The sequence below is a fragment of the Filobasidium floriforme genome (assembly GCF_021052385.1).
Source record: "Filobasidium floriforme strain CBS 6241 chromosome Unknown HD553scaffold_1, whole genome shotgun sequence".
Taxonomy (NCBI): domain Eukaryota; kingdom Fungi; phylum Basidiomycota; class Tremellomycetes; order Filobasidiales; family Filobasidiaceae; genus Filobasidium; species Filobasidium floriforme.
The window spans coordinates 111,370-122,829 of NW_025763622.1; the positions used below are offsets into that span (position 1 = coordinate 111,370).

Below are 11,460 nucleotides of genomic sequence, written 5' to 3' on the forward strand. Positions count from 1 at the left end.
CGCGCGTGGATCGACCCTCCTTTGACTTTTGTTACGTCACAGGGGGTGGCGATCATCGATCATCACGATTGCTGTGCAGGTTTTCCGGTGGAGCAGGGCGTTCACGGCTGTACTGCCGAGAACAGATAGCTGCAGCTGAGCGTGGAAAGTTTGCAACTCCGGTAGCTTAAGGTCGAAGCTTGGGTTCTAAAGCCTATCTGACTTCACGCACAGATGTTGTAGCCCGTGAATCATTGTCAGCGGCATGTTCGACGTCGTACCGGTTCTGATACTGTGTACAATTTTATGTAGTATCTCTTGTTCCCTCCATGCGAAAGATGCATATACTTTCGAGATTACCACCGCCATCACTCAAGCCAGTCAACAGCGCATTTGATTGTAAGATCGGTTCTAAGTGCAACTATCATCTTGACCGGCGACGTTTTGGGACGATGTTTTGGTCAGGTCAGTTCCGTCCTGTAGCTTACTCTTAGTACGAGTGTCACGCTACAGCAGTATCGAAGTTGATACATACCTGATACGGCTATCCAGGATTATAAGAGTACATGATTGATCGCTCGTGACCTGGAACTGTAGACGAGGCTCGATGGACGAACGCGCTGGACGGCCTTACCTGCTATTACGTCAGGTCGGCATCTCTCTCTCACTAAAATATAGTTCGTCGGAATCTATAAAAGCATTAGTTTAATGGTAAAGACCCCGACGTTGACGCCCGAAACTGGCGAGTGATAGGTCGTGCGGTCGATTCGTGCTATTGAGCTTTTCGGTTGAGATTTTGGACGTTTTGCGCGTCCAAAAACACGGGCGTGGGGGTAATCGAGGTTTCCTGACCCCCTGCGCTTGGCATGTGCCCAACCGGACTGTTCTAGCGAATCGACACGGGCAATTTGGGCGATGGGATACGAGCTAATTCTTTTTGATCTTCGATACGATCGATACAGGTCTGACACTACGGTTCATGTTCGAAGTCCCACTGGATCGTAAGGCGCGCATGCTCTACTAGCATACCGAGGCACCTGCCCACCTGCGGAAACGTCGGAGGTAGGTTTGGAAGAACGGCCTTTCTCAACCTATATACAGACCATCACGAGATCAGCGCGAGCCGACTGCTTCGGTGCAATACAATACTGACTTTGCAAATGCCGCGAACTCGATTTCCAAGACCTCCCAGAGTACCTCGAGGGCTCGTAGTTTCTCCGCCTGAGACACGATAAGACTCGGTTTGACATATCCAATCTCTTGAGCAGATTCTCCGGAGACGAGGATCAGGACGAGCGATATCAAGTTGGGGCATTGAGCGAAGTAGGCCGGGGGCGCGCCCAACTTGACCAAAGCCATCAACTGCTTCGAGACATTGATATGAGCTGGGGTGGCAAGAATCCGGGTCCAAACGGTGAACAGGAGATCCCTGCTCAAACGCGTGACTTCGAATTCGGCGAACCCGTCGCCAAACCTAAAACGTTCGAAAAACGCAGACGGCGCGACCTTGGCTTGTATGAGACGTCGACGGGCCTGAATCTCGGCGCTGGAGAGATCCCTTTCGCCTTGGAGGATAGCGTTACCGAAGATGTCGTTCTTGTTCGTCTTGACCAGGTTGGTGTAGTTGTCGAGAACGCAATCCACCACAAGGTTGTTCTTCCCGGGCGGCCAAATAGTATGGAGACGCTCGAGCTGATCGAAAATTGTTGTAAGTCCCGAGTCTTTTCGCAACTGAGATATGCAAACTTGCTTGTGCACTCACCTGATGGTCGATTCTTCCTGATTTGACGTACTGGAGAGCGGTATCAAGACTGACCATGGTGGAGATCTCCGCCTCGAGCAGCGACCAGAGACGACGAAATCCAGGAGCAGTCGAGAGAAGGCAAGGACCGTACGATGCAGCGTCGAAACAGATGTTTCGGTTCTCAGCGACGATCTTGGCAATGGCGACGATGTGAGGAGCGCTCGCGAGCAGTCCAATGACTTCGTGCCTGTAAATGATAAAATGTATGTCAAGCTCGAAATGAACTTTCACTCTCTTTCCTGTTTTCCATCATAGATTTTCTTGCTCACCGATTTCCGGGCAAATCATCAATCTTCGAATACAACCACAACATGCGTTCCGGATGGAACTGCAGCAAACTAGACAGAATCCACCGAAGAACCGTGTCTTTGGTGCGGGTTAGGTCGATGAGGGATGTTTTTTGGACGATCGGCCAGATCTGTGGTCCCACGATATGTTCCCTCCCTCTCTTGCGATTGGCGTTCGAGATGGCGGCATCGGCCAGCATCTTTGGGAGCCCGGTAGTGGTGGACGACATTCTGGGTATCTGAGAAACAAAGACGAGGATCAGAACACGATCATAAGCTCTTGAAGATTGCGCACGAGCTTACGAAGTACCAAACGTGGGGTATTCACTGATCACGCCAACGACGATCGCAAGCTAGGTACCGTAGTCGGCTTGACAAGCAGCGAGAGACTGATCCAGGAGACGGCCAGGTAGGGAACGGGTCGTCGATAAAAGGTGTCCGGACAACGGAACGAGGATGGAATAGGAAAGGGGTGACCAGTGGACCGAAGCATGACAACAAGAAGGACGAATCATGAGCTTGGTTCCGATCGACACTCGGGATCTCATGATACTTACGACGATCGATCACGAAGATCAGCAACGAGGACGTGCTACGTTCTCAGAGCTTGATGATGTAAAGCGAGTCGATTGCGGGCGACTACAAGGTCCCAGCGGCAGTCACGCTTGTATGGTCGAACAGTAGCGGCACGCAGGGTCTGGTGATCCTAACATACGGGCGGTAGAGTGATGATTGGTGAGGTGATGATATACCAAAGGATGGTGGATCGAGAGTCCGTGGTACGTAGGCGGTCGAGTGACGATGACATGTTAGTGTAGCGTCGATGGGTGGAGCGTTCCCGTATGTATTGGTCGTAGGTGGAATATCCGTAAATGGAGCGTTTACAGGTGATCGAGAGATGGACATCAAGATCCAGTGCGATGACGAACGGTAGATCGATCGGAGGAGTTGATGAGGAGAAGCAGTTCCAGAAGTATCAACGAGTATCAGCATCCATTCTCAGGAAAACCGTTAAGCCATCACTTGATCAATACGTCAGAGGCTCACCTTTTTGACGCTTCGATCACAGGCTGTAGCGTAGAGGAAAGAAGATCGATCAGCACAGCTAATATCAGAGACTCTCAGCGGGTCAAGAGGACTTACGGGGATGCGAAGAAGCTCGAAGTCGACCCAAGTAAATAGAAAGAATCGATTTGGATCGAAGTGAGGCCTTCCTACATGTCCGTCATGATAAGAAGGCGATCGTCGAAAGGCGAGTTCGACGGTAGCGAAACACAGGGGTATAAAGGCAGATAGATGAGCTAGCCTGAGCTGATGTTTTAGATCGTGCTCGCGACGGCGTACGATATTGTATCAGCGAGATGAAATGCTCAAGTAAAGGTATAGGGTATAACTAGACGTGTGAGCGAGATACTGTCAAAACGAGAGACCAGAATGATCGGTCAGTATTACATACAGGACGGTTTCTCCCCTGAATCATGAGTGCTTACGCTGTGGGCTGAGCGATGTACGTCGCCTAGGTCGACGGAGTAATTCGAGGTTCGGTCTCGAGATCGATATGATGATGGAAAGCGATAGCTATATAGCTATATAGCAGCTATATAGCTATGGCTAACAATGAGAAGGAGTAGTAGTAAGTTGCGAGTTGCGAGTTGCGATGAGGGGGCGAGGGCGCGAGGGCAAGGGTGACGGGAAATGGCAAAGGAGGGTGACGACGAAAAGATGCAAAAACGAGGACTCGAGGACGACGGACTGCACAGCCTATCCTGGATCTTAGCGCGGTCGTCCAAGAAATTTGATGAATTTGATGGAACAAACGACGGGCGAGGGGCGACGGGGCGAAGAGACTGATTAACGACCGATTTTGATGAGACACTCGGGATAAGGTTCGAAGTGGTCAAGGCGGGAGACGGAGGAGGGAGAAGGCGAAACAAGGGTGACGTAAGAAAAGTCCCGTACTAGTACGCGCGTTAACCGTTCACCCTTCTTTCTCGGATCCACCAAGGGGCGGGCGCATCGTTCTATCCGATCTTACTCGCTGCCGGCGCAACAACCCATCCTTAGGCCGCGCCGTGGGCGATCCTGACTAGCAACGCCGCTGTGAAGAAGTTTGAAGCTCCAAGTATCCTGTGATCTGTGACCTGTGAAACAAGGCACAATCGTGAGCCGGCCATCATGATGTCGTCAACGACACCAAGCGGCACGGCTGTCAAGCGAGTCACTCCGGTCATCGTGGTTGTCAGCAAACTGTTACGAAATCATAGCAACTGTTCAAGCCTATCTTGCTGTCCGTCGCTCGAAGAAAGGTTAATTTCCTGCAGCACACATCCGTTTCATCATGTACCAGATGGTCGAGAAGTGCTCTGGTCTGAACGACCGATGACTTCCGCTCCATCCTCCCGATCTTGAAGATAATCGACCAGCTGGAGAGTACAGGCTCGTTCGTGCCCAGATTGTCTTAACGTATGAGTCGCTGCCGGGCAGGAATTCTGCCAGTAGGTTTGCGCTTCGCCCGACAATCAGCGCGACGTAAGTCAGGTTGAACATGGACTCGAAACAGTCGATCCAGATACCTACAAGGCATCTGATATCAGTATGGCCAAGCCTGGTTTCGACACCCAAAGCAATCGTACACGGAGGTGCATTCAAAGTCACCAAGGCTAATGCGCCGCTCTAAAGCTGTCATGCTCATTGGGAGCCTTTTTCATTTCGGTCCATGGATGATTCTCCAGGTAACGAGCTGATCAGTCTCTCTGGATTTGCATATGATGTAGGAGCGATCACTCACGAGTAAGTCGGATGATAGCATGATAGCTTGTTGGGTGAACATGGTTCGTATCCAAGGCGGTCAGAGAAGACGAAATCTGGCATCAGACAATATGCCCCTTGATGGGCCTCTTGCTTGGATGCCAAGGCTTTCCCGTAGATAAATCGACAGTTGGAAAGCACTTTTTCCACATGTGGCGGAAGAAAATCCATAACAATACTATGGGCTTGCAAGGGAGCCCAGATCGAGTGGATTGTCTCTAGAGCATCATCAAATTGACCTTCTTTCAACTGTAGGGATGCTTTGGACAGAGAGATACTCAAGATCTCAGCCTTCAGAATATATCAGAGCCGTTGGAGGTCCTCAGGCGCCTTGACCAGCAAGCATTGGCCATACTTGTAGCCGATGGACATAACCAAACTGTTACACCCATCAGAAGCCAGGAGAATAGCGAGTCCAGCGATGTTTGGGACGAGCCCTAAGAACGCTACGTTTGGATGACGCTTCTCATGTCAAACGGCTTAGGAGGTCCCTGCCATCCATCCGCGTAGGTGTATGCTGCAAGGTCCCATCCGATGCCAAAGTTTCAATCCTGTCCAAGTCGTCCGAAACGTACATGAATGCCTTCAACAGATGAATCTGATAGCGACCCAAAATTGTGCAAAGGCAAGAGCAAGCGATGTTGATGATCGTTGTCAGAGGGATAACAAGGTGAGGGGCGCGACGCGATCATATGCCCGGTGTAGTAGAAGACGTCATACAGTACATTTCCATGTTCGTGCCCGTCATCGCTTACACTGCTAGTACAAGACTCAAATGGGATCGAAATTTCTCGAACGGTGGACGTCACGTCAAGCGCTGCGACAGGTGGAACGACGATGACAGCTACGTTTGAACGGAGAGGTCGGGCAACAAAATGGTATGTATGGTATGTCTCTTTGCGACATGTTTCGCAAATCACGATATTAGATGACAGTCGTGCAATGACGATATAGTACCGCATAATCCCTATTCAAGGCGTACGCCCACGTAAGAACGCCACCATAAGATGCCACCCGAACACCTTCAACTCCAGGACCCTCGTCATCTCCTGCCATTCCGGTTCTGTCGAGACCGCTCCTGCGGGCAAGACCGTGTAATAGTCTTGGTGTTCTCCTAACAGGGATCGAAGCAGCGATCCGAGGAGGAAGAATAGGACGGCGGTGGCCAACAGCGCTAGTATCATAGTCGGCGGCACCGTAGTCTTCTTGGAAGCGATGGTTGATTGCGGAGTCGGTATGACATGTTCAGCGGAGATGGATTGGTCGGCGTCCGAAGCGACTTCCACGGCCTTGACCTTGGCGGGAGAAGCGTCGGCAAGGTTGCTGGTAGGGGTTACTGGCCATGAGAACCGTGCCGGTCTAGTAAGGTATGTATAGATCGAGTTCATCCGTTGAGATCGAGGTCGAGTTTCGACGTTATGGGTGTCGATTTGCAAGCCCGGTTCATGGTTCTCGATCGCGGACGTTGATGCAGGAGCAGCCTCTGGTTCGTCTGGCTTCAGAGATTTCTGTCCGGCGGGGCTGCCGGTACTTGTATTATTGGCGTGATGAAGCGAATTAATGTCCTTGGCTATGGCTATAGGTGCGATATGGAGCCGGAGGTGATCAGTGAGCGCCGGGGCATCCTGAGTCGGATCAATGCTAACGAAACAAGACAGGTCAGTCAGAATGACCGCTACCGACACTGTGACATCTCGACTTACCGCTTCAACTTTGACCACAGCTTGACCTTCGCCTCGACCCTGCTTGCTGTACCGGATGGCGATGAAACCGATGGAGAGTCTCTAATCGGGACAGGCTGGCCGGCACGAAAGAATCTGACTTCTCCGCTACCGTCACGAGGTAGCTTTTGAAGCTTGATCACCAGCAGACCACCCACACGTACAAGTTCGTGATCGACTCTGGATCGCGTGACGTCTGCCGGCGGCTGTCCAAGGGGGTCCTGTACGGACTGACCATTCAGCGCTCGGATCTTGATGAGGTATGCCTGGCTGTCCGTAAGGGCGCCTCTGAGGACTGGCAAAGCCGTTCTCTCTACCTCGACTTTGAGGGTATCTTCCAAGATCTCGCTGGTCGGCCCTTCCAGTGCCAACGGTGCTGTGACGGAATCGGCGGATTGAGCTCGCGCTTCGACCGCAATGGAGTACTTCTCGCCTGCTCCCGCCGGCAATTCAACGATCATCTCCAGTAGTGGCACCTTGAGATGCGCCGAGAAGCTCTCTTCTCCCTGCTCGCTTGTTTGCGACAGCCCTCGGACTAGCTGTTGGCTGACAGCACGACTACGGGTTAGGCGAGACCAGGCAGAAGCAGTCCGCGCATGAGAGGGCTTGTTGAGGCCAGACGGTAACGCTCCCGAGTCGGTTTCGGTCGTTTCGTCGTCATACCAATCAGCAGGAAAGGACGATCCACGTCTATTGTCTTTGTAGGAGGGAATGATTTTGACTGTCGCTTGCGTAAGTCCGTCCGGATCGTGCGCCAGACTCAATATTGTGGCGTCCGGACGGCCCACCAACCCATATTTCGTATCTTTGCCCAGCTTCTTAGCTTTGAGTAGTGTCTTGGGCAGCAGTATGCCGGATGCGGGACTGATCACCATGGGTAACCGCGATTCGGCGTTGAGCATCTTCTCTACTGCCAAGATCCGATAGGGTAAAGCCGCATTGGCGACATTGTTCATGGCGAGTGGAATGCCAAAATCGATGGCGCATACGTGCATACATCGTGTTGACGGGATTGGGAATTGATCGTGTGAGTATGGATCCAGTGTTTCGAGAATCCAGCCTTCAAGCACGATGTTGCCGAGTGGCATACTCAATGGGTTGTAAGTACGAGAATCGAGACCTAGGCCGGAAGCGTCAAAGTTGGACGTCGACGCATGGAAGATCAATGCGGCATCGCCAGTAGAGGTGAAGTTCGGGACGGGAGATGGAGGTCCTCCGGTTTCAGCCCGGGCCACAATGTTGATGGTTTGAAACGCTCGGTTCTTGTATGGAAACGCCATCTTGTTGGAGGTGAATTGCAGATGTACACCTTCGCCATATGCTGCTAGAAGCTTTGTATCTATTAATTTGGCCGCGTCCCATGTTTTGCGATGCGTTGAGCTAGAAATGATAGCTGAAACGTCCTCGGCGCTGGAACCTTGTATGATGCGGCTGGACCTGTAAACAGGAAGGCTCTCCGAGACAAAGGGTAGGATCTTTTTTTCGACGATAGCGTTACCGTTGCGGGACGCAACGATCCATTGGTCATCGGCCGTGGTCGATTCGCTAAAGCGATCGATATGTATGCGGACTAGCCGTTCTAGCGCTCCTGCAGCGGCATCAAAAGGTGATTGCTTGCATGCTTCGAGAGGAGGCCCAGACGGAGCGACTATGATCGACTTCGCACTTCCTGCAGCTGTATTGAACCATCCCGAGATGGATCCGGCCCATGTCGGCGTTTGTGGCAGAGGACGGACGATCTCTTCCGGAGTTTCGGTTTCCGGGGCCGGTTCGTCGCCCTCTGGAAGCTTGAGCGCAGGTACGCCAGTAGCTCTTCGTCTCAATAGTGGTACAGAAGCCGGTTGATCCAAGGATCTTCGGGTGACTTGAGATCGTTTCTGCTTCTTGAACGCCGTCACGTCGGCTGCTGCGAGATCTGCCTTGTCGATTTCGACGTTGGTCCCGTTGAGCAAGACTGTGGTCTTTTCCCTGCCCAGACCTGCTGCAGGTCTCGCTTGGATACTGACAGTAACTTTCCTGTTCAAGGGAGAATTGGCGTTCTCGTGCTCGACCGTCAGCCAAAGTCCCCCGTTCTCGGTGAGGGAATGTCTCTTGAGCACTGAAAATGATGATGGTGGAGGATCGACGACTACTTCGAGCGAGGTTGCCCACCTGTCCGGGTCGCATCTTATCTGACATTCCATAGATGTGGCCTTCTCTTCTTCGATAACGATAGGCGTTTCCGATCCTCTTCGAGAGCCATTCGCCGACGCATCTTCCGTTTGCACAGCAGACGACATCGCTGTTTTGGGCGCGGAAGTAACGGTTCTTACGATGGCGGCCTCGTAGGTGAACTTTACGACCGCCTTTTCTACGTCATAGCGAGAAGCAGATATCTTGGCGCCGCTGAGCCGGGAAATGACAGGTGGTCCTCCAGTCTTGATAGCGGTTTCTCCCAATCCTGCCATCGCGCTCTGCATTTGTTGGGTTATCGTTCTCGCAGCTAAAGCACGCGCATCAATCTGCTCGATCAGGGTAACATGTATCGTCGTCGGAGAAAGCCGCTCCAGTGACCATCCTTGAAGAGTCAACTCTTCCCGCATCAAGCTGGAATCAGAAGAAAACGGAACCGACGGGAAAAGGCTGGCGTCGGGAGTGAAGCTGAAAATGTGCATGGCGTCATTGCTTTTGTAGGTAGTCCGGAGGAGATCACGTGATCTGTTTCAGAGGGATTTTGAGTAAGAGCTCAATTCCCACGACTTGTAAAGCAATAATACTCACGGCCGACCCTTCTGGCTGACCCGCCACAATTCGGTCATCTCGTTGACATGTTCCAGTAAGATAGCATCTCCATACGCTCTATCCCAAGTAGACCTCGCTCCCCAGTTCATGAGGATCGCGAACAAGTCCCAGAGGCTGACACCGACAAAGACGGCTTCAACTCGGTGAATGGCTAGTGTCTTGTCCATCGAGTTCAGCGAGTAGAGGGTAACTCCTTTGCCTTCGCTGATACGCCTCCACTTGGCTTCGGGTTCTTGGAGTAGCGCGGTAAAGTCTACAAAATCAATATCAGCTTGACAGTAAAATTCAAACGAGATGCAGTCCGGACTCACGGATGTAATTCCGCTTGATGAGCGAGGCGACCGTCTTGTCCTGACTCTTGCTGCGAGCTCCTTTGTGACCTACAGTAGTGTCAACCGAGACAGATCTCTGCCTTGCGACCGTCTGCTGAAGCGAAGCCGGCACGTTCGGTGCATCTGCCCCGGTTTCGGATTCCAGTGACATGATCGATCCCGCTCGACCCAGACCGACCCCGCCAAACGGATCAAGTGTCCTAGTAGTCCGTAGAGACATGTCGCTGAGGACACTGGATGAATCGCCTAGCAGGCTTGTAGGGCTCAAACGGCATACGGGCGTCTCGACATTCGATTCTAAGGAACATAAAGATCCGTTGAATCTGACGTCATCGGGGTTCCCCATCGTCCGCTCGAGCGTGACCTTGTACCGCTTGATGTAGAGATTCGGAGGAGGCGGAGAGACGTCGAGTCGGAAGTAGAGGAAAGCCGAATCATGTTCCATCGATCCTGCTCGTCGTCCTGCTTGATAGTGAAGATCAGTCGATTCCACGATTTCGCCCGTTCTATACGTGAAGTCGATATCCCAACTCGACCGGCTGCTGAACCGGAAGACCACCGTAGCCCTCTCCTTGTCCTCGCCCTCGTCCCCATTTCCTTCCTTCTCATCAACGTGGACGACCGAATAGTCTAGGCTGAAGAGAACCCTCGTCGCATCGAAGCCTATGTCGTCAACGGAGACTCCGGGTGATATCCAGACGACCTCCGGTACGGGTATGGCTTCTGCTATCGTATAGTCTCGCAACGATCTCAATAGTCCTGGCAGATGCGTCTGGATGCTAGCTCCGATAGCCCATTGTCCATTGGGAGTCCAGTTGAAATGGCATGACATGCGTAACTTTCTCTTCCTGCCTTGTTCACACGGTACGAGCTGGACTAGCCAGGCGACTAGTCCGACGTGTGCTCGGACAAACGGGGGGCTGGGCTTCAGGTATGCCGGTTCGTGCTTTGACCTTGGCAAGCTGGTTGCTACGCAGATGAGCGCGTCCTCGTCGATGTAATGCCGTTGTATCGTGATTGAATCTCTGGGGCTGGACGGCCATCCGAGCTTATAGCGTGTATGTACGATCCGGGTGTTGGTATCCAGCACGTCCAGGGTGCTACAGCTATCCACCAGCCTGTCCCATCTATTCCTCGATCCAGGTTCGACGATGGCACCCCGAAAGGTGTCTATATCGAGTTCGTCAGGAAAGACGGCTCCATCCGATTCAAAGACGGCTCGAAAGACATCGCCGGTCTTGAGAGAGCGTTTATGTAGCGTGGTCTTTCCCTTCAGTCCATCCAGCAAAGGGGCAGCTATTGGTGGTGTTTGGAATCCGCTGGACGAAGTAGATGCTGGGTAGGTGATGGGAAGAGGCTTCCAGGACGGTGATGAAGATGAAGCGACGAGTTGGCGAAAGTGCAGGATGGAATGGGATAGAGCCAGGTCCCACGAGCTCTGTAGGCTGTTTCCCGTAGAGAAAAAGCAGGCATATCAGACCTGGTACCGTTAGATTCTGTACCAACATATCCATTACAATATGCTTACGCTGTTCCGTCGTCCAGGTGAATACCGCTCATCGTCCTCTACCTGCCTTTGGACCTCGCAGAGGAGGAGCGAGATGAGCCGACGGAATTCCCAGTCAGGCTGGCGAGGCAGTCCTACTTGCTTCTAGTATGGGCTATATGTTTATGCCTACGTTTGAGGTAGTGATTATGGAGGACATGGATGAGAGGGAGGCAAGTACTGGTTGTATAGCTGGATGGTA

The 11,460-nt window shown here is 52.3% G+C and overlaps 2 protein-coding genes across 2 annotated transcripts; both read right to left on the reverse strand.

Annotated features, from left to right (window-relative positions):
• Positions 1–682: 682 nt before the first annotated feature.
• On the reverse strand, positions 683–2,300 carry HD553DRAFT_346804 (uncharacterized protein; the record flags this gene model as incomplete). Its single annotated transcript, XM_046183244.1, has 5 exons — positions 683–865; positions 1,025–1,070; positions 1,133–1,671; positions 1,742–1,970; positions 2,053–2,300. The coding sequence occupies 5 exons, from the start codon at positions 2,298–2,300 to the stop codon at positions 752–754; spliced, it is 1,176 nt and encodes a 391-aa protein (XP_046039922.1). The 3' UTR covers positions 683–751.
• Positions 2,301–5,591: 3,291 nt separating this feature from the next.
• HD553DRAFT_278757 (uncharacterized protein) lies at positions 5,592–11,422 on the reverse strand. Its single transcript, XM_046178072.1, has 5 exons — positions 11,241–11,422; positions 9,692–11,157; positions 9,360–9,633; positions 6,582–9,296; positions 5,592–6,519 (listed from the first exon to the last, which is right to left on the reverse strand). Exons 1-5 carry the CDS (start codon positions 11,270–11,272, stop codon positions 5,850–5,852), a joined length of 5,157 nt encoding a protein of 1,718 aa, XP_046039923.1. The 5' UTR covers positions 11,273–11,422; the 3' UTR covers positions 5,592–5,849.
• Between the last annotated feature and the right edge of the window lie 38 nt (positions 11,423–11,460).

Bases quoted from the DNA above. Each gene is read 5' to 3' on its own strand.
- HD553DRAFT_278757 (XM_046178072.1), bottom strand. From the start codon at position 11,272: ATGAGCGGTATTCACCTGGACGACGGAACAGC. The intron at 9,634-9,691 runs GTGAGTCCGGAC...TTGATTTTGTAG, and splicing joins CATCAAGCGGAATTACATCC to ACTTTACCGCGCTACTCCAA. The intron at 6,520-6,581 runs GTAAGTCGAGAT...TTGTTTCGTTAG, and splicing joins CTGTGGTCAAAGTTGAAGCG to CATTGATCCGACTCAGGATG.